Source organism: Oxyura jamaicensis, chromosome 3, assembly GCF_011077185.1.
Source record: "Oxyura jamaicensis isolate SHBP4307 breed ruddy duck chromosome 3, BPBGC_Ojam_1.0, whole genome shotgun sequence".
NCBI lineage: Eukaryota > Metazoa > Chordata > Aves > Anseriformes > Anatidae > Oxyura > Oxyura jamaicensis.
The window spans coordinates 19,088,871-19,116,559 of record NC_048895.1 but is presented as its reverse complement, the minus strand read 5'-3'; the positions used below and the strand labels follow the sequence as shown (position 1 = coordinate 19,116,559).

At 40.1% G+C, this 27,689-nt stretch overlaps 1 protein-coding gene across 2 annotated transcripts in view; it reads right to left on the bottom strand.

The window, feature by feature from the left end:
* AHCTF1 (AT-hook containing transcription factor 1) overlaps positions 1-24,894 on the bottom strand; it is a 45,419-nt gene extending 20,525 nt beyond the window's left edge. For both annotated transcript variants that reach the window (XM_035320498.1, XM_035320500.1), the window contains exons 1-15: positions 24,785-24,894; positions 18,514-18,640; positions 17,065-17,318; positions 13,038-13,218; positions 12,047-12,254; positions 11,009-11,125; positions 9,656-9,740; positions 5,097-5,247; positions 3,992-4,124; positions 3,721-3,902; positions 3,220-3,281; positions 2,138-2,266; positions 617-707; positions 434-523; positions 128-268 (exon numbers count right to left, since the gene is read on the bottom strand). In XM_035320498.1, the coding sequence (XP_035176389.1) occupies positions 128-268; positions 434-523; positions 617-707; positions 2,138-2,266; positions 3,220-3,281; positions 3,721-3,902; positions 3,992-4,124; positions 5,097-5,247; positions 9,656-9,740; positions 11,009-11,125; positions 12,047-12,254; positions 13,038-13,218; positions 17,065-17,318; positions 18,514-18,634 (1,945 nt within the window). In that variant the 5' untranslated portion in view covers positions 18,635-18,640; positions 24,785-24,894. The remainder of the gene's footprint in view (positions 1-127; positions 269-433; positions 524-616; positions 708-2,137; positions 2,267-3,219; positions 3,282-3,720; positions 3,903-3,991; positions 4,125-5,096; positions 5,248-9,655; positions 9,741-11,008; positions 11,126-12,046; positions 12,255-13,037; positions 13,219-17,064; positions 17,319-18,513; positions 18,641-24,784) is intronic.
* Positions 24,895-27,689: the final 2,795 nt, after the last annotated feature.

Sequence of the window (27,689 nt, the reverse complement as noted above, 5' to 3'; positions counted from 1 at the left end):
ACTGTCTTCTGAGCATCAAAAACAACAAAAGCTCATGTTTCCACAACCACAACCCAAGTGTCATCCCGAATGAGTATCTGAACTTAACAATAGAACATATGAAAGATTTAGTAATACTGTTACAAACCTTTTTCAGTAAGCTCTTGTGCTTCTGCTAGGAAACAATTTAAGACTGTGCTAAGGTTGCTCAAAACCAACTGACAGTGCTGAAGAGACTGTATTGTTTGTGGGTCAATGAAATTGCAGGAACCATCGAACAGTGGAACACCTTTTCAAGAATAAATATTAAATCATTAGCTTATAGAGTAATTCCAAACAAGAATTTCAAAGCACTTGAAGAACTGTGTACAATATCACATTGAGTCAGATTATTTAACATGCTCAATTCAAAAGGGTAATTTTATGATTGCAAAACGAGTACAGTAATACTCACAGATTTGGTCAAATTCATCTTTTGTATAAATCACTTTGTTCCACGTCCACTCAAGAACAAACCGTAAACTAGCAGCAGAACTTGGCTGCTCTTTAAAAAAAGAAGAGGAACAAAAAGAAATGAATGAACAAACAATTTAAAACTCAAAAATATAAAACACAAAATCAACTTAAGATGTATTACCTTCAGATGTCCAATGCTTAATGCATCCAGTCAGAAGTTCTAAAGAATTTGTCTGGACAGCAGCTGACAATACAGCTTCTAACTGCTCCTCCTAAATGTAACAGGCAAAATAAAATGATCATCTTACATACTTTTGATGTCTGAACCATCAATAATAAGTGTTTTTAAGTATAAACTCATATAGACACCCAAAAGTCTTTTAGTGCATACTCAACTAATTCCACATCCCTTTTCTTAATTCTAGTCACAGGCTTGTTGATTTGAGAAACGCATTAACTTTTCCTCTAGTATTTCAACTTACTAATTCTAACCTTTATTTGCATGCCTCTGCATTATAGATATATTACATATTAATTTACTGAGCTCCAATTAACTATTTTTGGTAACATCCTCTGCTAATACCCATTACGGGTTTAGTGCATATAAGTTTTCCATCAGGAATGCATTAATATGCAATGTGTGCACTAGAAGCAGTGAAGCCAAGGTCAAGCTGCTTTCTAGACCATGAAGACATGAGGCAGTTTCAACATTAGAACATTAAGCTCTAAGTTTCTAAAATGATAGAAAAGAAGTGAAATGTAAATTTTAATAGATTTAGATTTTATTTTAGGCTGTTCAAAAATTGCATTATAATGTAGTGGTAATCAGTTAGGAGGATAACAGCTATGCACAAAAATAAAATATTAAAGGGTAGCTTATTGCAGCTGGTGTTCTGATACTTCTTTTCAAGTGAAACGATTCTTCATACTATTTTACTGAGTTTACTCTTAGTTTGTGTTTTTGTTATTGTTTTTAGAACACATTCAAAACTATGCTTCCCTTCTAGATAAGTCATTATGATCAAAACCATCTCTGCACATTAGAACAAACATGGGACATTTCCATCTTCTTCTTGGAATTGTTTCAGACAAGGAAACACAACAAAGAATACTTACGGTGGTAAATAAAACTCTAAACCAAGCTTCTTGACCATAATCCTGAAATTTGCCTTAACTAACATCCAAAAGAAACCCCTGCTCAAATCTACAGGTCTGAGTGATATTTTTACAATTCAACACTGATTATTTAAAAAAAAAATCCCCATATTACTTCCAACCTGTAGTTGACATCAAAACATCTATTTTGATTTGAAGACTATCTATCAAGCTTGCAAAATAAGAAGTCTAATGGCTAGGTCAACGTGCTGAGAAATTCCCTTCAGCTGCCAGACAGTTTAAAATTGTTTTTTGCCCCAACGAACTTCCCCAAATCCAAGAGACTAGAAGATGATGGCAGTAGGAGGACTGTTCTCCCCTGCCTGTTCATCACAACAGCTCCCTTTCTCATGAATCACTTCAGATGACAGAAAGGTTGGTATACTGCAAATGGAAGACCTCTAAAAGAGGGGCTGCAGATACTGTAGTAGGATAAAGCAGATAAAAAGCAGTGGGTGTCAAGTTATTAGATCTTAAGAGTTTCCACAGCCCTGTCAGACAACATGGATTTACTTCCCCCCGCCCCTGATTCCTGATATGCACTCACCTGACTCAAACTGGATGGCTGGACATCAACTAGTCTTGGAGACAACAAGCCAGCTATAAGACACCTATTGTAGCTATCACAAATGGCTTCGCTTATTGAAGGACCAGATTTCTTTAAGAAATTCAAGGTCTGAAACATCAATCAAAAATTACAGATTAAGACATCATTATTATTTAACCATGAAGGTTCTAAATAGTCATTGAAAAAAAAAAAGTTTTGACAAACTATCAGACAGGTTGCACAAGTAATATGCTTTAGGTTAGCAATCTGAATAAGTATTACTACGTAGTCTTAAAGATGGAAGCCAAACTAACAGTTACTGTTTATAAAAATCCTGTTCAAAACAAATCAGCCCTTGCAATATTTTATCTAGGTATTTTTTAGCTTCTTTATATTGACCTTTTCCTCAATCATTGAAGCAAAATACATCCTATATAAATGAAAACTAACACATTTTTAAATCACATTTTGGAAGATCCTTTCCATGGTTGTTTGTGCTGAAGCTGATCAAGCATTTCTGTGGGATGGTGTTCTTTAGTTCTTAAATACTTACCTGTGTGCAATGAGATATTTAACTATGTATGTTGGAAATATTTAGTGAGCTGAAACAAAATGACTTGTTACAATCTGTGTGGTGGCTCAGAAGTTACTACTTGTCCAAGTTTGGAAGAATAAAAAAGACATTTCATCTTTTTTTTTCATCTTCTCTCTGCCTTCCTGTTTCGAGTTAATCACAGATGAAAACCCTGACTCAATACTCTGCAGGCAGCTTGAAAGATATATCAATCAAGAAGCAACAGCTTTCCCTGACTTCTACAAGATTTTTGTTCTTGTTCCTAAGAATAACTTTCCTTTCTTTTCTAGACATCCAATCCTTCATCATGCTCATGAGTAGTCAATGGTAGTTTTCAGTCCCCAAAGAGGACCTAAAACATAACCATTTGCTTAAAACTGGCAGGATGCAGTTGCAATTCTGTGAGCAGGATAAACTCAAAATGGCCTGATGCTGAAAACACTGCAATAGAAAACTTAGAAAATGCACGCTTCTTGACATTCTCAATGAAGATACAATAAAAGATCACCTCCTTCTGGAAGCCAGTGCAAGTCACATGAATAACTCCAGAGTTCAGCAAGCACGTACCATCTGAAGAAACAAAGAATGTTAGTTAAAATTCTATACTCTCACCATTATGGCCAGTTTACATTTTTAACACAGCAATATATCTGGAAATATGTGAGTACCTTTTTTTTTTTTTGCCAGGTCACTTACAAACAGTTAAAAAATATCATTACTGCACGTATAAATTTTATCTCTGGTGTTATTGGGGTGGAAGACCTTCAGCTTAAAGTAATTTGATTTAATAACCATTGCTAATTCACAGGCTGTGTTACATAAGCACTGAAACCCCCAAATATCTCTGGCATGTTTCACAATGTTAAGTACCTTGTTGGTACAGCATAATCACAGGTTGGGTTTTTTTGTTGATTTTTTTTAAGTGACAAACATTGAACAAGAGAATCAGTAAACGACATTTGACCGCAATTCTTAAACTTGTCCATATTAAAAAGGGTGAAATACCTACCAAAATTATAGGTACTTGGATTAAAAAACTGCTCAGGCGGTGGATAAGAAGGAGGAACTCCACGACTTAAACTCCGCTCATGTACCAGAATATCCAAAATGAGGTTTGGAGAAGTCATACTTATTACAGTATCCAATGACCATAAGGCAAAATAGGGGCAATTATGAAGGAATTCTTCTGGCCTTTAAGGAAGCAAATATATAATTTCAATGCCAACATTCAAATTAAGTTATTTGTAAAGGACACTGAAAACAACTTAATAAAAATCTACCTTAGTGAATCTGGCATTTGAGCATGATACCAGCGATTAATGTCAAACACACCCAAATAAGTAGATGGTCTTCCCTGACCATATGTATTCACTTGCCAGCTGAAGATTGATACACTGGTGTCAGGAGATATTACTGTAAAAGACATGAAATTTTGTCTTAGTAGTAGAAAATATTGTATTTTTGGTATTTTTAAAGCATCACTTTCCGTTTTAATTCTTTTGTATCACTCATGAAACACAACACTTACTAAGAATAAAAAAATTGGTAGGATAGCATATATCTATCTCTGTGATAGATTAGCCATACTGCCCCTTTTTATTGTTAAGATTGTATCAGTTCTAATCCAAATCAAATACATAATCGTTAGCTAATTAAGTTTTCCATATATTACTAATTGAGATATTTGGCTTGATACATACTTTACCAAAAATATGCTAGGAACATACATATTGCTACTTTTAGAAACATTTTTTTGCTTCTGAAATACAAGTTTTTAGAATGAACTCTTCTCAGAAATATACGACAAGTAGAGAAAATCCCAAATGTTTTTGGATGTCAACATACTGTTTACAGAGGATGGCATCACAATTAGAGATGGAAGTTGCCATTTCAGGACTAAATTTTTTTTTCAGGATTTTTTTTTTCTGTCTTTACTTTGCTAAGAACTGTGACATCAACTACTTTTAGGAACAAGTAATCTTTTCTTTCCACTTAATTTAAAATTTATCCTACACATTTAAGTGAATCTTCCTTGAACACTGTCAGCAGGTCAAAATTATAAAAGACCAGCACTGTGCTTTGCTAAACAATGTCCAAATTACTTTTTACCTGCAAATTTTAAAAATGGTTGTCAAGTATTTTTTTTGAAAAGAAATGCACAATTTCTGACTTTACGAAAGTTACTCAATACCAGATTTCCTCATTGCACTGTCCGTTTTTATCTTTAAATGTAACTTAAGCACCCCATTTTTCTTTTTAGATAAGCCAAACAGGCTATTCTATACAGATATTTAACTTTCAGACTTTGGGTATATAACAACATTCATTGTTCAGATTCCAAAACCATTCCTTTTGGAATAACCAAACACGGACATCACAACAAACCTTCGTTAACACTATCCTCTCTGTCAGCGTGGTTACGAAATTTTTCTACAGTCTGACAGCTGAGTAATTTAGTATTGGTGCTCTGTCCTCTCAAGGGAAAGGCTCCACCTGTGAGATCTAAACTGTACCTTTCATCACAATATTCAAAGCCCTGGGGAAAAATAAGAGAAGAGAGAAAAGGTCATTTTGAAATGAAAATATACATTACATCTAAATCAACTGTACATATCTAAATATAATACAGGTACGATGTTTTATATTTCCCACTAGATTATTTCCAATAGTAAATAGAAATTATATCTGATCTGCAAGGAGATTTTTTAAAAAGTAAAATCATAGTGGGTAAAATTGGTTATAAAGACTTTTCCCATTTTCAAAGCACAGCATTTCCCTAACATTATTCAGTTCTAAAAATGTTTTGCAGAATTTGTTCCAAACTCAAGGGTTTGTTACAGATCTAAATACATATCTACAAATAAATACCTGAAATAATGCAATACAGATGCAAACAAAGCTTTTCGCTCCATGTCTTGATTACAGAACCCAGGAAATTAGAATAGTCATAGCATTACAGCAGCTACAGCTCTTTTGAGAGATATTATTTATAGGCACACCACTAGAGTGAACACGCATCCCTCTGTACTAGCTATGAGATATTTCTTACTGATTAACGATCTTGTATCAAACTGTGTAAACTCCTACTAGCTGCTCCTCTAATATTGTCAGACCAATGGATAAAATAACCTTTGGTTCTGTCACCAAGAGCAGAAGATTAAAATAGACACAAAATGGGATACACATGCACAACTATCTAGAATTACTAATTACTTAAGAACGAGTGAACTACTGTGACATATTCAGAGGTTCAACACAGTCCCTCTGCAGCTTCTGAAAGCATCATTTGTGAAAGTAAACATCCAGTAAAATACTGTCTTTCCAAATGCAGCATTGGTTCAAACCGCCTGCCATGAAACACATGAATGTATGTACTGGACAAGCAACAGCTCCACAACCTCAAAACAAACAAACAAAAAACCACCACCACAAATAAATCGGGAATGTCAAAACACAAAAACAACCCTAAAACCCAAACAAACCAACCCCAAAAGCAGGTTCTACCAGGTTCTACCCAAGTTTTCTAAGCTTTCAGAGCTCTGAAATGAACTGGAACAAAACAATATAGTCTCACGTGGCACATCAAATTCATCTAGCCTCAGAAGAGACCAACTTTTCTGGTCCAAATCCCTGATGGAGCAGGGCCACCTGGAGGTGGCTGGAGGACAGAACTGAGTGGTAACCAGAAAGAGCTGCTAATGAGTCCAACTGAATTTCAGATACCCTAAAATATGCTGATAACAGCAGTTATCATTGTGCTTAGGCCCAAGTCCTTTTCATACAGTTCTGTGCATGCATCTGGATGTTTTAAAGGAAACTGCTAATCAAAATCATCTGGACTTCTCGAATATAACTTTTCTACATCATTTAAGAACCAAACATCCATGCAGACAGGTTAAAGGGTACTACTCCCTTTGACTTGAGACACCAGATCTTGAAGTGTAAGGAAAAGATCAAAAGGTCAAGGGATCTTTTAGTTTATGAAATCATAATTATTTGAACTAAGCACAGAAAGATATCGCTGAATATGTGGATACCTCTACTACTTGACATTTTGAGTAACTTCATAAAGGCTAGTTCCTCACAAACTTGGGATGGGGGGGGTGTTGGAATACAAACAATTTATGCCCAAGGAAACTTCTGAAGAAGAACAGTACGTTAAATTTTCCACTGAGGAAAACAAATCTATGTTAAGGAACTCGTTTGTATAAAAGATGTTCATTAATGAACTTACTGACCATTAAAACATAGAAACAATTTTCAAATAAGATGCACTGCTCTGACTCTGATATGAAAGTAGAGACTCTATACTCTGCCTGTTCACAAACACTGGGTAGGATAAGGATCCACTACCATCGTTTGGTGCACTAGCAACTGCTGAGGCAGTATACAAAAAGATCTTTGAAAGCGTACCTTAAACATACCCTTATGTTTTATTACTTGAGCACAGACTTAAACCAGTCTTGAGAGCAATGGAGACCGAAGTTCAACATACATTTGTAAAAGTACAGTGCCACATGTTCTAAAAGCCCTGTTCATGACTCAAGCATGATACAAAACCAAAGATGCACTGTTTCATAGCACTGTTTCAAGTCTTACTCCTGGAAAATAACACACTGATATAGGAAACAGATCTTTCAAGCTCCTTTAAACTCAATGACCAAAGGCGACCAAAGGCCAACAGTATTTTTCTGTTTACTCAAATTTGCCTGGCAAACAGGAACAATTTTTATACCTTCTGCCCCTGAAGATGGACAGGAAACTTGACTCGGACTACAGCTACTACAGCTGTGTAGGCCTATCTAAGTATTAAAACCTTCAGAAACTCACTGAGAGCTGAAGAACTGACTAATTTCAAACTACAAATGTCCCTCGTATCAACTGCAGAGCACACATCCTGTCCTGACATTTCAGTCTTTTTTAATTTGTTGACAGGTGTTACCACATCTTGGTATGAAGCTGTATGTTTAAGTGGCTCATATGGAACCTAGCTGAAGAAGCTAGCTATTTTTTCTCCCTAGCACGTCCAGCTGTTTAATTCTCTCTCCAACCACCTTGTAAGATTGGTCCCAGTTTCACATTTCCACAACACTTACTGGGAAGCAGAAACAGCATAGGAGTAGAATATCTCAAATCCAGAGAACGGTACCTGATACTTCTTAGAAGAATATGAATTAATTGCTTGTTGCAAGATCTGTAGAAGTTTTAAGTCTTAAATTATCTATACGACAGTTCACTCCAGTTGCAAGCACGTTATTTTATCACTCTGCTTTTTTTTTTTTTTTAAAGAGTGTCTACTGGAATTGCTAGTGAATCCATTTTTAAAACTTACCGAACCCTTTTGGTCCTCTGAGCTAAAAACTAAGACTTGTCATGTCTTGTTCAAACAATTAAGATGACCAAGACAAAAAACTGTTGAATAGTAAAAGAATCCACGTTTGAACATTAAAGTGTTGAGATAGAACAAAGTAGCCACAAGAGGAATGCATGTAGATAAGTTTTTTCCAAAGAAGCACATGCAGCATGGTACCACCTTTGCCACTGCCAAGGCTGAAGCTAAAAATAACATTTAAAAGTGCATAAAAAAACAAAGAAGTATGAAAAATTGAAGAAGATTAAAGAAGAGTTCTCCTATCAACCTGCCAAAGTGCTTAGAGCGCCTCAAGAAATAAAGAAGTGAACTGCAGTGAAAGCCCTTTTAAAAACTAAAAACCCAGAAAGGGTGTGCTCTGTTCCTCTAAAGCAAGGTATATTTATATCTTAACAACAAAAATTACACACAAAAATAAAGAGATGGTATCCACATTTAGAACATATTGAATCACTTGGAGATATTTATATCTTACCAGCATGATAGGTAATGCTTTTTAAAGAAACACCACCTTTCCCAATCACCTAAACTTAACCTATTCAAAAGCAACATTTACAATTGAGGAAGGAGCTTTGCTGTATATAAGGAAAGAGAAAAAGGTCAGAATTTATACTCAAATTTTTGCTTTTGTTCTAAACAATCAAAGGGCAAAGTCCCTACAAAGACAGAGTACCACGACACAGACATCATAACTATTGAGTATATTCAATTTTTTATAAGTACCAAAATAGGAGGAAAGAATTGCTCCAACTAAGATGACTTTACTTAAAGGGATTTTGGAAGAGTTTCAAGTACACAGAATTATGTTTTGCTACAGACAGTCATTAAACAGATTTATCTTATTTATATCTGTTAGATATAACCAGCATTGGTATCCAACATCTAATAATACCTCATCTGTATTTTAAACACAGCATTTTTGGAGCCAGTTTTAACAATTTATGTATACTCTTTTGACCAAATCGTACCACTGCTTACTGTACTCACATATTCTGCTGGCTTTATGAACAGATTTAACAGGAAATCCAATCAAGATGCATAAAGAATGATCTTTATAGCTACTATGCTTCAGGATCAACACTTAAGACACTACAGGTGCATTCCCTTTACAGTCCAACTGACAAAATACAAAATAAAAAAATATAAATCAAAAGATCAAGAAAGAAAAAAATATACAGAACTGTATTTTTTAAAAAGGGTAACGGACAGAGAAGCTTATTCAAGTCTGCAGCTTGGCTAAACAAACAAAGCTACTCAAAGCCCTTCTTCTCTTACTATACATCATTAATTTGATGTTTTGGTTAAGAATAATTTTATTTGTAAAACCTGTTTCCTCTTTGGAAATTAAGTTTATAGGAGCTCTTAGCAAATGAATCTAGTTGGAACACGACATCATAGTTTAAAATCATATGACTTGTTTTCAAAATGCCTAGACAAAGGTCATGCAAGAGGTATCAGCTAAATTTTATAGTTTCAGTCAGCTCTGAATCTTGATAGTATTACCCTGCCAACTTAATTGATACTCCCTCAGAGAAAATTTCTATTGTCATATTTTCACATACACACATCTTACCTCATACATTACTTGTCCTGATGCCAAGCGTTTTCTGTCACCAAATGCTAACTGCAGCAGATGTAAACTCAAAACATCACCTTCACTGAAAAACGTACAAATTATGAAATTTGATTAGAAAGCTGCTTTATAGTCCTCATTATCATTTTGTTCAGAAATAGACCAAAGTTTTCTTAATATTGTGCTCTGGCAGAAAAGAAAAACACCACTTCCCTAAACATGACAATAGGTCACATTCAGCTGCTAAAACATAAAGGAGGAAATTTTGACACTAATAGCTCTGCAGCAGCAAATGCTAACCATATCATTTGAAAGCTTCAATATGTTGTATATACTAAAAAAATGTTGGAAATAGTTCTTCACAATGAAGGGTTCTCAATCCAAACTGCTTTCAGTTTAAACTTTAAAAGATTGCAACTCTGTGAACAGCTGAGTTGACAAAATAGCTTGCTAATGGTGAAAGAGGGAGATCTCTCCTTTCCCCACTCACAAAGTTTCAGTCGCTCTTGCATCTACTGCACCCGTCCACATACTGGTTTGCTTCATTAGCCCAGCAGGAAACCATTTACTTTTCTGCTGAACAGGGATGGTATTCTGCCAGATGAGCTGAACTAACTCATGGAGGTTCCAAAGACTGCTATAACTGGCAGAAGGTAATCAGCAATACTGTGACTCTCCTCCTTTAGGGACAGCAGGCTGTTTTATTGGTACATTTAGTGTTCTAGATTTGCAGCCTAAACTGATTTTAATACCACAGTGTGAGTATCAAACAAATCATGAAGCAGTCATCAAGGAACAAAGGAACTAATTATGCATGCAAGCACAAAAATATAGCCACTACTGTTTCACCTTCTTTCTGAAACTCTGAGCAAAGTAGGAACTGCATGAACCCAAGGCTTCCAGAGAACTCTCTAAAAATACAGACACACAATTCTACAACAGCAATTTCAATAAATGCAGGAAACATCAACAGTCAAAACTAAGAGAAAGAGCGTAAAGAAAATGGCAGCTTTACTAGTGCTCAAATATAATAGCATTACACACCTAGTTAAATCCCAAACTCAAGAGAAAGACTACAACGTGATAGTCAATGTTTATTCATGCTCATGGACTGACTTCTCAGTAGTTTCAAACTACAAATGAAAGAATACAATTATACTATTACAAAAGGATCTCTGAGGTCATTATTATTTTAACTAGTAGTTCCTTCTTCACATTTATTAAAAACTGTAAAAAAGGTGTTGTAAGCTTAACACCTTCTGTACTTGAGGAAACCCCCTGGATATTTAAACAAAGTAAACATACATATTTTAATTTAATTCAATGAAATATAGGATGTATACTTTAATTTACCTTTCTTGCGTAGATTGAACAGCCCATAAGTAGCAACAATTGCGAGGATCATTTTCAGGTTCTTGGAAAGTAACAGCATATACAGGAATCCTTCCTCCTTCAAGTTGAGAGTGGTACCTACAGGTTTATAAAAGAAAAATAACAGAGGTAAGTCTATCGGCCAAGTTTGCAGAAGAGTAGAAGCATCTTCTCAGAGGAGTACCTACATGCTTACTCTCATACTTGCATCTTGAACAAGTGATTCAAGGGAGTGACCACTTTTCAAGGACTAGTCAAGAGGTGAGGAGATTATTGTCTATCAAATGCAATAACCTCTGTTTACTACCTTTGCATAAGATAATTCAAACCAGCTTCTAAACAATTACTTCAACTGCTAGGCAAGAGACAATTCCTACTTTTTTATCTTACTTAAATATAGAACTTTAAGTTCTTAACGAATTCAAAACAGCACCAAACAGAAGTAGCTTCTTGTTTCTTTACTTGGACTATGCAGAAAAGCATTCTTCTTCCAGACTTCTGAATTTTATTTGTAACTTCATAATCTATTCTTGCCAACTAGTTATTTCACCACTGTCTACTTATGTATCCAATAATTTCTGGTTAGTCACTGCAGATTTGCTTAAGGACCTGTAAATTTACGGGTCCCTTTTTCTAGTCTCCAAGCATTCTAAGCAAACTTTCATTCACATGCATCCTTTCCTTGGTACAGACTGATCTCCTGTATCAGAGAATGCTGAAACAGAAAAGAATACATTTTCAGGCACAGGTCAGCTACTGATTTTTCATGTCTCAATAGAGAGACATCTCTATTCCACAATTCCTCAATCCAGAGGCACAACAAGGAAAACAAACATAGGCCACTGGGGAGAAAGTGGTCAACTTAATCCATGTATGAATTCATAGTTCAGAAGAGATTTTCTACGCGTTCCAGGATTATACTAAAGAATTTCAGTCCCTAAAAAAATTCTCTTTAACATACTTCCTTAAGTTAAGAATTGAGTTCTCTGCACCTCCCTGCAAACATACAAGCCTACTTACTCCCTCTTCAAAGTTTTCATATTCCATAGCGACAGGTAGCCATCTGAAAAGCCCACAACAAGCAGATTGGTTCTGCTTATGTAGCACAGGGTTGATATTGCTGTTCCTGAAGGATTTTGTACTTGAAAGCATAGATGTCGCCCCTCTCTGGTCACAGCTTCTCTTCTTTGTGGAACTTCAGCAGGAATTCCAGTGACAACTTCTAGGTCTACACACACACACAAAAATAAATTTAAAGATCACACGATAAAAGAATGTGTTATTCCACTTAGCACACATGTTAAACACTGACATGACAACACTGATAATCTAATCTTACCATCCCAGGCCAAATATCCATTTATGCAACAGTAATTTGCTATTGTCATTTAATATGTATTCAAAGAACTCTGACTTGATTGATATTCTCACTTGTATTTCAAAACCAGGTAGAAGTGTAACCAGAAACATTTTTTTCTTGAACTCTGTACAACAGGAGCGTGGGTCTCATGATGAAGCTATTTGAAGTGATATCAACTCCTGAAGCTACTGTTGTAATAACAGGACAGCATATAAAAACTGAATAGGTGAATCAGGTATTTCATTCATCCAAATGCATGACTTTTGATAAGTTGGATTTATTTTTAAAATATGCCTACAATTTGCCCCCATGTTAGTTAACAGAAGCAAAATATCATTCCCAATAAATAGAGCACCTCTGACAACTTCCCATCAGACAGCTGCACTGGCTCAGACTGTAAAATTCCTATACCTCACTGGCAAAAACTGGGGACATAGTGATCTTGGTGGAAGACAGTGAGCATTTATAACTTTAGAAAGAGCATTAAGCCTCTCCCATCAGTTCAGGACTACATGATACCAAACCAGCACCTGTAATCAGTAGTCTGTATGCTAGTATCTTCAAAATTGGATCTATATTGATTACTTAAAAGACGTAGGCTTTCTTACATTTAAAATGGGTGTTTCAAGTTGAAAAAAAACGCAAGCTTACCAGATGCTTCTATTTCATTCTGACTACAAGATAAATCATCCAAACAAAGGTCAACCAGAAGTATATGTCCAACATCTGTAACCACTGCTGCCACTCCAAAGAGCCATCGCAGACTCTGGTGTAGGTGCTGAGTGCTCACACTGGCTCCTCCATGATTAATTATGGGTTCTATAGCAGTTACCTACAAGAAAACTGCAAGTTAATATTTCAACTGTTCGACAAGCTAAATAGAAATCATTAAATTGGGAAGCCAAAATTAGTGCGTAAGAAACACGCACTATGATGTAAATGCACAATCATAATACTTGAAAGCAAAGCATTGTTTTCAATTATTTCCATTAAAAAAAATCAGTCCTGTACAAAAATCTGCTTCTGCCTCTCTTTTACTGTATTTCCTACAGTTATTTAATTGAATTAAATCCAACTTAAATGGTACACTGTGTTATTACAGCTTACCAACTTCCCTTTCCTACTTAGAAATGACTAAGAAAAAAAATGAGTTACTATAAGAAACCTTATTGCATTTAACAGACTTAACACAAAACAAAATCTCCTTCTCCCAGTGCTCGCAGCCTATCAGCACTCTGATATAGTCTATGCCTTCTTTAAGGAGCAGCTAATCCTGGAAATCATTTTCCAGGCACATTAATGACAAGAAAACTATCAGGGGAAGTCAACATGGACTGGCCTAAGGGAATCAGCATGATAAACTTCAGTGATGAAGTGACTAGACTGGTTAACAAGGGGACAGCAGTGGGTATTGTCTGCCTGGACTTCAGTAAGGCCTTTGATGCTGTCTCCTGTCAGATCCACACAAACTGTTGTTATATGGGCTGGGTGGGCAAACAGTGAGGCAGATCAAAAACCAGCTGAAGGGCTGAGCCCAGGGGGTGGTGATCAGTGGCATGACATCGAGTTGGAGGCCAGTACTGAGTGGCATACCTCAGAGGTCACTAGTGGGCCCAGTTAAACATCTTCAGTGATCTGCATGATGGGGCAGAGTGCCCCAAGTCTGGACACACTACAAACTGGGAGGAGAGGCTGATATGCTAGAGGGTTGTGCTGCCATCCAGAGGGACCTCAACAAGGTACCAGAACATGCTGGGAGCCAGACAGCTGGAAAGCAGCCTTGCAGAGAAGGCCTTAGGGGTCCTTGGTGGACAGCAGGTTGGCCATAAGCCAGCAATGTGCCCTTCCCACAGAGAAGGGCGATGCTACCCTGGGCTACGTGAGGAGGGCCATCAGCAGGCTAAGGGAGGGGACCCTTCTTCTCTCGTCTGCACTGGTGGGGTCACCCCAGGGCTACTGTGTCCGGGTCTGGGCTGCCCAGTATAAGAAAGACATGGACATGCTGGAGGGAGGCCAGTGAAAGGCCACAAACATGACAAGGGGACTGGGGCATCCCTCCTATGGGGAAAGGAGAGGGCTGGGCCTGTTCAGCCTGGAGGAGAGGAGGCTCGGGGAGGATCTCATCGATGAACATACATCCCTGAAGGGAGGGTGCAAAGAAGTCAGAGCCGGGCTCTTTTCTGTGGTGCCCAGGGACAGGACAAGAGGCAACTGGAACACAGGAAGCTCTGCTTGAACATCAGTTTTTTTTTTCACTGCTTAGGTGACAGAGCGCTGGCACAGATTGCCCAGAGAGATTGTAGTCTCCTTCCTTGGAGATCTTCAAAAGCCATCTGGCTACCGTAAAGCAGTCTGCATGCTGCTGTATTTTAAACTGAAGACCCTTCAGCACCTGCAACACCTTCTGGGACAACACTCACTGCTATACCGGAAATCCAAACACCTGAGAACTCCTGCAGCAGAATTATACAAGAACACAGGCTGTCATTTAGTCTTCTTGCAAAATGCAACAGAATGAAAACAGGAAGCTTTACGTCAACAACAACTTTACATCAAACTGAAATAAAGAAGTGTTCATCACAAGGTAGTCTCTTCCTGTACATATTTTTTCCAGTGTTGGAAAAAATAACTAAACCCTGAAGCCCCCAGTCTCCCTCTTTGTTATGACTACACTGCCCAGCAATCCAGTACAGAATTTACCTTTCAGCTGTCACAACACTTCTAATCATAGAAACATCTGCAGTTATTTAGATAAATGCATTTTGTTTCATTTTTCCTATGAATTAAATCTCCAATCTTCTCTGCTACTCAAAGCAGTACCAAAAGCATTTTGATTATTCACATTTTTTGCTGCACATCTTGATGACTGTTATGAGGAGAGCACCAGTACAGTACACACCTCACTGCAGCATTACCCATCGTTCAAGTGTTACTTCTGATTTTTCTTTTACTATTTTTTTCATTGTACTAGTGGCTCCAAATAAATCTTTTAAATTTTTGCAAAAATGTTTCGGGTTCTAACACTTCAATTTTCTATGTAAAAGCTCCTGAAACAGCACATTTTTCCACTGTTCTCTGCACTGGCTTTTCATATTCTCCTAGACCACTGCCAGCTCATTCTGGGAATGAACAAAGACAACTCTTCTCAGCTCACTGAACCTGAATGCTACCCTTCTGCCTCACACAAACCAGGAAAATTTGTGAAAATACTGTTTAATAGTTCTGAAACACACAAGCACTGTAAAACAATTTAATATAATGTTTTAATTCAAATTTGCTTTTACTGGAACCTAATTCAAATAGGATTGCAGTAACATTTTTAATTTTCTGCTGCATTTTACATGCATGTCCAGAGGCAATTAGAGATACTCAAAAAAAAAAAAAAGCCAATTTTTTTTTAAGTTTCCAAGTTTTTTGAATCCTTTCCTTTCTAAATGACCAATCTACTCTTGCACTAAAAGTCAGTTATACAGTCACTATAACTACTCTGTATGGATACATTAACGGTTCAACACCTCGGACCAGCTACTATAAACTAGTTAACCTCTACAACTGGCTACAGAAGATAGATCCACAGTAAAAACAGTCCATAAATTAAGATGCTCATTAAAGCCTTAAAAAAGCAACAACTCAAACTGCAGAAAGCGATACTAAGAATAGACGTGCATTTTACTTTTAAAAATAATCAGTGTGGAAGAATCAGAAACATTTAGGCAGATTAAAACATCAAGTTATACATTATATACGTGCTGGTATGAATTACAGAATAATGAAATCAAAACAAACGGACAGTAGTCAAGCACAAGTTTCATCTACTTGTTTTTGCTTACCTTTACTCCTACTCACAACTTAAGAACTTAATGCTCCAGTTAGTAATACCTGTGCCCTGGCTATGTCGATGTAATTAATCTAATAGCAAAAAGATAGGAACCAGAATGAAAGCAACAGACCAAACATGCTTGTAATCAAAAACATTTAGGGCAGCACAGCAAAAATTCAGATAAGCTTTGGCTTTATCCCAAAATTCATAACCCTTATCACAAAACAGCCAACTTCCTCCTGCAAGATTCTTCACATTTTCTTCTGAACAGTTTGCTGCACCACAGCAAAACTCCCTCATACAACTGATAGTTGTAATTATATTCAAATGACTTCCATACACGCAGATTAAATATGTGACAATGATCCTTCTAAACCTACTTTCATTTTCCTATTCGCAGCTCATTCTATTTAGATTTAAGATGTAAAACTTCAACTTGAAATGCATGTGACTGTGTCTAAGTCATTCACGGCACAACAGCTATGGAAGTCTGAGATACTTTAAAGACAGTACTTCTCACAGAAATTAACCAATTAGGAAACATGTACTACAGACACTTCAAGGTATTTTTTCTTTTTCAATCTGACCAGAAAAAAAATAAAAATCAAAGCTTTTTTTGAACTTGAAGAGTTAGATAAACTGAGAAAACCTGTTTTACTATCAGTATAACTCTAAAGACAACTGTGCTGTTAGGCCCCTCCTTTTACATCACGACTCTCTTCGCTGGATGCTCTGAAGTTACAAGATATTAATACAGCATAGAAAAAAATACATCCTACAAAGAGATGCTCCAAAGCTTTTCTTGAAACAGCACATAGTAAGATAAAAGCTTTGCTTTTCTGATTAACAAGTACATACCCTTCCTGGAAGAACAACAGCTTTAACCACTCTTGATATTCCAAGGTCGTACAGACAGAGAACACTTCCCTCTGCTTCTTCCAATCCAACCAATAGCCCAGCTCTCTTCTGCCAGGAGAACTCCTTTACCACACAAACAGTGGGAGGCTGTTCATTCACTCCACTGAAACGATATGCAGAGAGCCTCTCTCCTGTCACAGAGTTCACTACCTCAAGTTGAGGACCACATGCCAACCAAGCCAGGCCATTTCTCCCTGTAAGAGAAAAGAAAGCTGACTCAAGAAAATTTCCAGCAGAGGACTGAAAACAACTTAAAAGTCATTGTCCCCTTCCCTCAGTAAAAGTACCTAACAGAAGAAGACTAACTAACTTAATTTTGGTCAACTCTTTAGAATCACCCATTGAAATCCTCATGCTGCACACCTTAAAATTTACAACCTTATTACTGGGCATTTGCACTTGTCATCCCTGCACTGAATGATTTTGATTGTTGGGGGTAAGGATTACAATATATTGATTCAGTCTTTACGTATTTGGCTTGGTTTTGCTAAAAATTATCTGAATACATAATGATATTCAAGTCTTCAAGCACATTTCAACTGTAACATTCATTCTAGTTTATTAATTTTACCTGACATATCCCTGTTTTGGGTATGGATTTGGAATTTGACAAGAAATTATCTCAAAGTGACCATAAATGCATTAGTAAATTACAAATTCTTCCTGTGCTGATTACCGAAGGATTTAGAGTTTTTGTGTCACAGAACCACCTCAAACTCAAAGGAGTATTAACTCAATTACTGCATTTACGGTCAGGCAGGTGGATTCTACCCGGTCTTAACAGAAGGCTAGAAATCCAGATAGGCACCCAGCTCTACTTTCTGATCACACAGAAAGTCATCTTCTACCTAATCTGCTTAGCCACTTCAGAAACTCACTGGATATTAATCTGCATCCTGTTCAAGAGTTTGGAAATAATGGCTGCAGTGCCTGACATTCTTAGCCTCTTCTGTCTGTTTCACTCGGTTTGGAAGATAGTTTTTTTTTTTTTTTGGCTCTAACATTGTAGAACCATTTCCACATGTGGTATCACAATGGTCATATAGCTTGTGCTGGTGCAAATAAATATAGCCCAAGACAACATTATTACTTGAAAAGCTGTTCTTTAGTTAATTAAAAATTGAGGAAAGTTCACTGATTCAGCATGTTTAAGTAAATGACTTTAATAGCACAAGATTATTTTAACCTTTAATGCAGATTGTTATAATTTCAAAGTTCATTCTAATCTTAGCATTTCTAATAATCAAGACATCCTTTTTACCTTCTCTAAGCCTGATGCATCTCAACAGAACCAATCTGAAGCAGTTGATTCTGTGACCCTATGTTTCAGGTAACCTCCAGAAAACAATGACTTTATACAACGACCACATTTTAAAGGAAAATGCTCACCTCCAGAAAACTTCCCACGCAGCACAGAATCTAGGGTTATCTCATCTTCCCCAAGTGCTTGAATAGTCACCTCAGGAAACTGCAGCAGACTGCTTGTTACCTGAGCTGTTAAGTCTTGCATTCTTCACTGTAAAGAAAGAAAGAAATGCAAAAATGGACAAGTGTCAGACATATATTTTTGAGATTCACAGATTTTTCATCAGTATACAGCAAATAATCTCTTTTACATCACATGTAGCTCTTCTCGTAAGTAAGGGGGTGAAGCATTCAGCTTTTGACCTTACAACAGAGCAAAGTGACAATCATTTGCTTTTCTAATGCCTATGAGACATTTCACTAAAAAAGCAATGCACAGCTATTGACAAAAATAGCAGCAGAACAATACACTCAGCTCAAGTCTACTCATATACTGGATAGTAAGATAGGATTTTAGAAAAATAACATTTCTCTTACAGCATAAGTCACAGCTAGTTTTGAAGACTAGGCTCTGGGGATAACACACACATTTATTAAAGGGGAAATTACTATATAAATAAACAATGTGTATGAATTGTCCTTCTGCAGAGGTTTATCCTCCAAGACCTGGGCATTGGAATCGACTATCTAAAGTCACGAGTCCCGTGCATTTGAGAATGTGTTGCTGTATCTTCTGCCAGCATTCAGAGCCCCCACATAAAGAATAAGGTAATATCTTGAGAGAAAAAAAAAAAAAAAAAAAAAAAACAGTTTCTTGCAAAGCCAGTATTGCAGGACACTGCTGCTGCCAGCCAGCTTGACCACTCTGCCAGCACTGACAACCAGCACCAATAAATTCCAAGTGGGACAATTTGATCCTAGTAGGTTAGCTAGATTTGCTTTTTGGTAATTACATATTCACAGAATGGTTCGGGTTGGAAGGGACCTTAAAGATCATCTGGTTCCAACCCCCTGCCATGGGCAGGGACACCTCCCACCAGGCCAGGTTGCCCAAAGCCCCATCCAGCCTGGCCTTGAACACCTCCAGGGATGGGGCATCCACAGCTTCTCTGGGCAACCTGAGCCAGTGCCTCACCACCCTCAGAGTGAAGAATTTCTTCCTTATATCTAATCTAAATCTCCCCTCTTTTAGTTTAAAACCCCTTCTCCTGTCACTACAACCACTGATAAGAAGTTTCTCCTCATCTTTCCTGTAGGCCCCCTTTACATGATTACCATCATTTAGCAACGCCAACAGGATGAACTTTTGCACTGCATACAGGTGCTCCGTATTTCAACCAGCAGTCTGGCTTCGTTTACTCATAATGAGTGATTGAACGTGTTTCATGAGTAACCCATACTGCCAAATACTAATAGATATATTCTGGGCTTATGAATAGTATCTTTTTAATTTCCATCAACGTCCAACTGCTTTCATAGGTTCCTTTGCAACTCTGTAATGCTGAACATGTAGGAATGACCAGAGAATATAATCAGGAGAAGAAATTTCAAGAGAGGAACAACAGGGCAGCCAGCTGATACATCTGAAAGAGCAGAAAAAGAAGGCAACCAAGCAGAAAAATCATATTCAAGACAAATGCAGGATAAAGTAATGGGGATATACTGTGTAACGAACAAAGACTACTCAGCAGAGCACATGCAGGAGATAAACAGAACAGATGGAAGCAGGAGATAAAATAGATACCAAAAGTAGACTATGTCATTAACTTTTTAAAAAGTACGAAAACCCACCCAAAATGCTTCTTGTGTAATAGGATATTATGTGTTCTTATTACTTGGGTTCTTTTTCTGTAGCAATTGTTACCAGTTTTAGAAGACATGTGAGACAAGGAGATAAAGGGAAGAAAAAAGGATCTGAAACATGTAGTCTCTGTCCAGGGTCCCAGTGTCTTCTATCAGAGATGTTATTCTACTAGGAATCAGGTAAGATTCTGCGTTCTGACTAGGTCAAAAAAGACCCACCACCACCAGAAATAACTTCTTTGGTATTCTGCACATGGCAACTGCTTCACAGTCTCATTTACTGTTTTGTTAGAAGTAAGCTGCTGTCTTGAGGAAAGAGTTACCTGCTGAAGATACACTCTGCCCCATCACCCAGATCATAAACAATAGCACTGCATTTTTTTTTTAAATACTACTTCAAAAACCCTGAAGTAGCCTACTATAAAATGACCACCTGGCTGATGCTCCTCTAAAGGAGAACACTGACTTTGACAGCACACATGAAGGAAGTGTAGAAAACAGCATGCGATTCAGAAAAGAACATGATTATAGTGAATAAACCCATAAATCTTTTCTATATATAAGGCACTAACGCTTCTGAAAAACGAGTTTGTGTGACAAGCACTTCACGATTACTAATACAGTGTTTCGCAATAGCCGCACGATAGTTTTGTGGAAAAGAACCGACATGTCTCCCAGCAGGATAGGTGGCATCCTCAACCGCACGCCCTCGTGGGCCTTTGCCACTGCCCACCTGGAGAAGCCAAGAGCACAGAGGGAAGCCTGAGTTTGTGCGGCCAAACTGAAATCATATTTTAAGATAATCCAGTGCAGAGATTTGATTTCAAAGAACAAACAAACAAGACTCCTCTCCTCCGGTGGGAAGCTCACGGCCTGACACAGCGCCGTCCTGCCCACAGCCCCCTCATGGGCGTCAGTCCAGTGCCACCCCTCAGAAACACCAATCAGGCAACACTCCAACTCCTGGACCATGCTTATAACCTTTCATTTAGTCATGCTGCAGCTACTTTAAATGCATATACAAGCATGAAAAAATGCTACAGCACCAGGCATGCCTACATTTTCTCTAGCAAGCCAACAAGAATTTATGACTTTTTTTTCCTAGACATCTGCCCTGGCAATATGGAACTGGGAAGATAAACTCCATGATCAATTATGAACAATATGTATAGTGATCAGGTTATTAGTGTGGTTTACTTGCATCATTCTGCTAAGTTAAACCAAGGACTGCTGGGAAATCAGAACAGGGGAAAAATATTTGCTCACAAGAATCCTGTGACTAGGTTAAATAGAAATAGGTTAAAGACACAATGCCTCTCCTGTTCAGAAATACATCCAAAACTCACTGCATTTCTGCTCTCTCTGAAGACAATGACTGCAATCACGTTTGTATTCCTCCTGTCTGTTGGAAACCAGATTAGTCTAAAATGCCACAGGCTTTCTCCATGTTCAGGAGTAAAATCAGCATCCGACCTCCCAGCTGCATCCTACACGAAAGCGGTCTGTGTACACACTGCCAATTCCTCTTTCACCCTAGGTGCTTAAAGCTTCACACATCATGAATTATTCCCAAATACACAAACATGTCAAAAAAAATGAATGATGGCACGTTTTGGGATTGACAGACTCCAGAAGAAAACCATGAGAAACTACATGTTCAAGCAGAACCGCAGACAGCCAAGTCAGAGTTCTGGGATGTCTGTTTTAGCTGACTGAAGTGCATGAAAACCACTTTCAAAGACAAAGAATAGTATCTGCTTACTGAAGAAAAAGCCCAAAGCATGGTCAGTCACAAGCAGGTGTGAAATCACTGGCACCAAAAGAGGGAGACCTGGCTCCCCATCGGCTCATGTTCACCCCCACTGCATCCCTGCGCCCCCCCTGCGCTGACTGGCAAGCCCCTTGGCCTGCTCTGTGAGCCAAGCCAACTCCTGAAGCAGGCAGGAAGCTAACCCTGAAAAGCCAACCATTTTCTGCCAGGTTAGGGAGTTAAACTGGCTTGCAGGTAGAACTAGCGAGCACAAAAGTCGACACAAGAAAGGAGGCAGGACAACGTGTTGCAAATAAGCAGAGGGAGCGAGGCCTTCCCCATTTTATGGCAGCCAGCCGCTGTGCTGGCTCAGGCACGTGTGAAACTACACGCTCAGTTTCCAACAAGAGCTGAAATCAACTTCACTTTTAGAAAGGCCACTGCCCAAGACGCAGTCAACTTTTAACTCCCTGTTTCACGTAGAGACTACCTCACTGAGAAAGCTCCAGTTGACAAGCATCACTCTCATCCAGCAGATGTGGAAGCTGAAGTGATTTCAGCAAAGTATTACTCGGTGATCAGAGAACGAACAACACTGCACAACATCATTCCAGTCACACTTTACTACAGAAAAAGGACAAAGAGTGGGAAGAAGCCAAGGAAGAAAAAGTGGAAGATAAAGCTAACTCTTCTGAGATGAGCAGTGTTTGCTCTGTTGACTAACAGGTGAAGTTGACAATTACAGAGTTTTTTGAGTTATTATTGACTACTTCCACGACATTTTTTTTGTAGAACAAACAGGAAGCAACTCACGAGCACCGGAGGAGGAGCAGAAGACAACAACGCCGATAAAACTTTGGTAGTCAGGTAGTCAAGTTTGGTAGTCAGGGAATTAGCACGCTGCTGTGATTTACTCCTGAAGAAAGGATTTAATGAGTACCACAGGGTACTTTCTTTCCCAGTTGTGCAGAGAACCTTCCCCCTAATGTCTTAAGCAAGAGCCCCACACTTAAACCAAGACCCGAACTTCAGTCTTAAGGAGCCACTGCCTGTCACGCTCGGCTGCATCAGAATTCTAGAATACGCCCCCGATTGTGTCAAGAGGTTGTGCGGATGCTCCATAAGCTCCCTGAGCAGCACAGACCCACAGTGCGAAGAAAGTGAGAATAAAGTTTCAGCTATCCCAACAATCCCCAACAGCTACAATGACATACCTGACACAAACCATGTATTTCATCTCCCTTTAAGCCAAAGAACAAGCAAAACCAAACCAGATCAGAATTCAACAGAGGCGCTGGTTCACCCAGCTACCTCCTATGGCTAACCTCTAATGTGACCATGCTTTTATCCAAGAGGTGCAGACCCCGTCTAACGTGGCTAAGCTAGCAGAAGTTCCTGCAGTCAGTTCTGAGATTACGGTCTTTTTTTTTTTTTTACATTACTTGGGACGCCAAGGGCGGGCAGAGGCAGGTGCTAGCAGCCACAGCACAGAGCACACACAAGCCTCCTAACAGCCAGCCGGTAGTTAACCAGGCATTTCCAGCATCCTGGCATGGCACCGTAACACGCATCCTTCCCAGCGCTTTCACAGGGAGCGACGTGACAAGCTGGATGGCAAAAACATTTGAAACACAGACAGACAGGCCCAGGCTTTTGGTGACTGTCCTCCCAGTTTGAGCATTCTGTTCACCGCGCAGGCAGCAAGGCACCACTCCAGCACCCGCTTGTCACCACTATTTTTCTAAAACTGCATCTGACAGCTTACTAGGTAGAAGGCACGAAATTAAGAGGAGCCTGATTAAGTTCATTTCACCACGTTAAAAAAGCAATCCCCGGGCAAACGAATGCAGCAAAACGAGTCGATGCAGTAGGAGCACGAGGAGCTGTCCTCAGCAGAGCAGGACACAGCGCCGTGTGCCCAAACCCGTGACAGCCGCCCGCCGGGACCGCCACAAACACCCATAGCATCGATGGGCTGAATGAGGCACCTGAACGGCCACATTGTCCTGCACACCCGAGGCGGGGCTCATTCCTCACCTAGTCCCTGAATTACAAAGTATTTTACAACACACCGTGAGAAGTTTAAAGCCGGCCACCACGCTTCTTCCTACCGGCAGCACCTCCGGACCAGGCTCATTAAAGAAATCAAGTATTTATGGGGAAGCCAGCAGCTTGGAGGGGCTGTGCACGCTTCACGCAGGAATTAAGAGCCGCGGGAACACGCTCAGCGGCACGCTGGAGAAAGTGGCGCGGGGATGGACAGGAGGAAGGCGGGCCGGGCCCGGCACCCCTGGCAGACCCCATATCCCCAGCACCCCCGGCAGGTCCCCGCACCCCCGGCGGGTCAGGACGCGGCCCGCCCCCTGCGGACGGCCAACGCCGCAGCGAACCACGCCGCGAGGGCTCAGCGGGGACGGAAAAAAGGGAAAAAAGGGAAAAAAGGGAAAAACGCAGAGGGCGGGAGAGCCAGGCGAGCGCTGCCCGGGGCAGGCGCGGCGGGGCGTGCTCGGGGGCCGCGTGGAAGCCGCCCCCCGGCGGCAGCCGCCCCCTCCCCCCCCATACCCAGGCCCGTGTCCGCCCCCGGTGGCGCTGCCCAGGCCTCACCGCCGGCCACGTGCGGCGGGTCGGGACGGGGCCGGGACGCAGCACGGCCGCCCGCGGGCCTTACATAAGGGGCGAGGGCCGGGCCCGCCGCCGGCCTGCAGCCACCGGGGGAGCGCCCAGAACGCGGCCGGCCGCCGCCCACCCTCCCTCCTCTCTCCCTCGTCCCTCCCCGCCCCCTCCACCCGCCCCGGTACGTGCCGGTGAGGCCGGCGGCATCTCCCGCAGCGGTTACAGCGCCCTCCGCCCGCCCGCACCGGGCCCGGCCGCGCCGCGCCGCGATCGTTCCCTGCGCAGCCGCCCGCGCCCCGCTCCGCCCCGCCCCCCCTTCACCCCCCCCCCCCCCCCCCCCCCCGGGGCCCCCCCCCCCCGCGCCCCCCCCCGGGGGGGGGGGCGGAGGTCTCGCGAGAGTTGAGCAGCTCTCGCTGCCGCCGCTGCCGCTGCTGCCGCCGCGGGAATTTTCAAATTCTCGGGATCCTGCCTCTGGCGGACTACGTGTCCCAGCGTGCCGCGCAGCGCGCCGCTTCCGCCCCCCTTCGCGCCCTTCCGCCGCGGGGCACGCCGGGAGGTGTAGTTTCTGGAGGCTTGGCGCCCGGCCGCAGGCGGCGCGGGGAGAGGCACCATTTTGCCTCGGGCCCCGGCGGCCTCCCGTATGGGCGGGGGGGAGCGCCCACCCCCCCCAGCACCACACGCCCGCTGAACCCCGCAGCAGCTCACCCCGAGGGGCCAGACCTGCCCCGCTGCCTACATTATATATTTTATAAATAAACAGCTTTCCAGGCACACTTGATTCTTGGTTTCTAGTTTATTGCGTTGTTTCTATGTGACTGCAGAGGTCTATGCAGCAAGGAAGCAGAAGCATAGCCAGGCTTTAATGAAATAATACTGGCAATTAGAAGTATTTCAACATGTATTCGTTCTAGACATTACATTAAAATTCTAGTCCAAAAAAAAAAAAAAAAAAAGGCAGTAATACAAATTAACATTTCTCTACAGACAGAACACGACTGTCTCACCCATTCACAGCTGGAGTGAGGGCAGCTGGAGGTACTTACATAAAACTATTATTTACAACCATGACAGTGATAGTTCTTTGTGTTGACTTGTCAAGCTGATTTATGACCTTTTTCCCATCTACTTCACAATGCAGAGCTACATGTCCCCATCACCTTGGCAAGATACTCACTCTTTCAGGTTTTGCCTCATGGAGGTAGAACATCAGTAACATTAGAAAAGTATCTGTACTTACAAATTACTGTTCAGTGAATCCTAGTTCATAGCTCTTGATGTTCTGGATGCTGTTTCACTTAGGATGAGAAGGTGATAATAAATTGAGGTATCTCTTGTGCAACACTTCCTGTACAAAGAATGAGCAAACTCCTACTTTCTTGTACTGAGTAAGAATTAGATGACTGAAGATATTTTCAACCCCCTTCCCACCTAGTAATTGCTTCCACAATCCCTTTTTTTTTTCAAGGTAGCCAAGCACAACATGTTTTGTTCTCTTTCCTATGTGTATTCAAATCTCTGTCAACATGTAGAAGACAGTTTTTAATCAGTCTGCACATGCCTGTGCAATATATGGCCCTACTTCTATTTCAACTACTAAAAGAGGTCAATTTCTCCTATATTCATGCTAAATAAAAGAAATCCAATAGCTGTCCCAGCTTCAACAGAGCCTAATGCAGTCACTAACACACTAACGCAGTCACTAACAACCAGCTAGTTTCTTTTATTCAAGTGTTTTGCTGTTCTGGGAATTTAAGTGAAGCTTACTGAACTTGTAGGAGTGCCTGTAGCATAATTTTTTTTAATTCCTCAGTTTAAACTAATGGACTAAATCTTCTGTTTTCAACTATAAAAACAGAAAGATGGAATTTTGATCTTTGGAATTTTAACAGATTTTTCACTTTCAAACTATTTTTGCTCCAACCCACATAGTAACCCTCACAAAGAGATTCATTGCAAGTTGCATTCAAGATAATTTCCATTACATTCTACAAATTGTCCAGAAAATACCAGAACTATTAAGTGTCACTCTAGCAGTTTAATACCTACCTTTTCTCTCATACTCCTACGTGCATGTCCTAAAATACCCTAAAAACAATTATAGTGAAAATCAGGATACAAGTCAGTTCTTGCATTCCAGACCTCCTTAGCACATCCACCATGGATTTTGAAGCAAAGCAGCAAAACTTTGAGATGAATGGTTAAACAGAGCAATACACACTAAGAAAGGTTAACTGACAAAAACAACCCGGTAACTAACACCGAATAAACGAACCTGTGATTCCAATGCCTTCTTTCAGAAGAATAGCTTCTTATAAGAACTAATCTGTTTCCCATCACAGCAAGGACTCCCTGTTAGACTCAGAGTTTCTTTAAGGACAACACCAAATTCAGTAGAAAAAACCCTCCCTATAAAACACTTCCACCGAACACTCTCAAAGATGTCTTTGCAACCACCCCAGGCGTGTGATTCAAAGAAGACTTGCAGACACCCACCTCTTTCTTCACCTCCTCTTTTCCAGGAGAGGAAGCACCTGCCAGTTTCCAAAATTGGTCTGTTTACTGCCTCTTCACCCTCAGTCCGTCTGGGCTTTAAAGGAGTAGGCTAGTTAGCTGCAGTTTTCCTCTCATTTTTAATATGAAAACATATGCTAAAAAACAAGATGGTCAACATAAAATTAAGGTTACATTCATTCACTGACAGGATGGAAAGTAAGTAAGAAGGAAAAAGAGCAAGTCTAATGCTATCCCTTTGAATGTAGGCATTCTATCATGGCCAAAACACTCTTTTCTTTTAAAACAGACATTTTCAGGTACTCATAAACAAATCTGCAGTGCTACCAAGAAGCGGCAGAATCACCAAAGGAGTGTCAAACATGCTCAGTTTCTCCCAGCTTCCCACACTATTAACAGCATCCATTATCTCTAAATTATAGCTCAGCCTCTTAAGGTTAAGACTCATATTTTTTATATTGTCATGCAAATGACAATTGTGACTCAGTGGCTGCTGATGCCATTTTAGATATATTAATTTGTGACATGTAAGAGCACGGAACAAGGACCTCCCCATGCCAGGCACTGAAGTAGCATGGGCGAC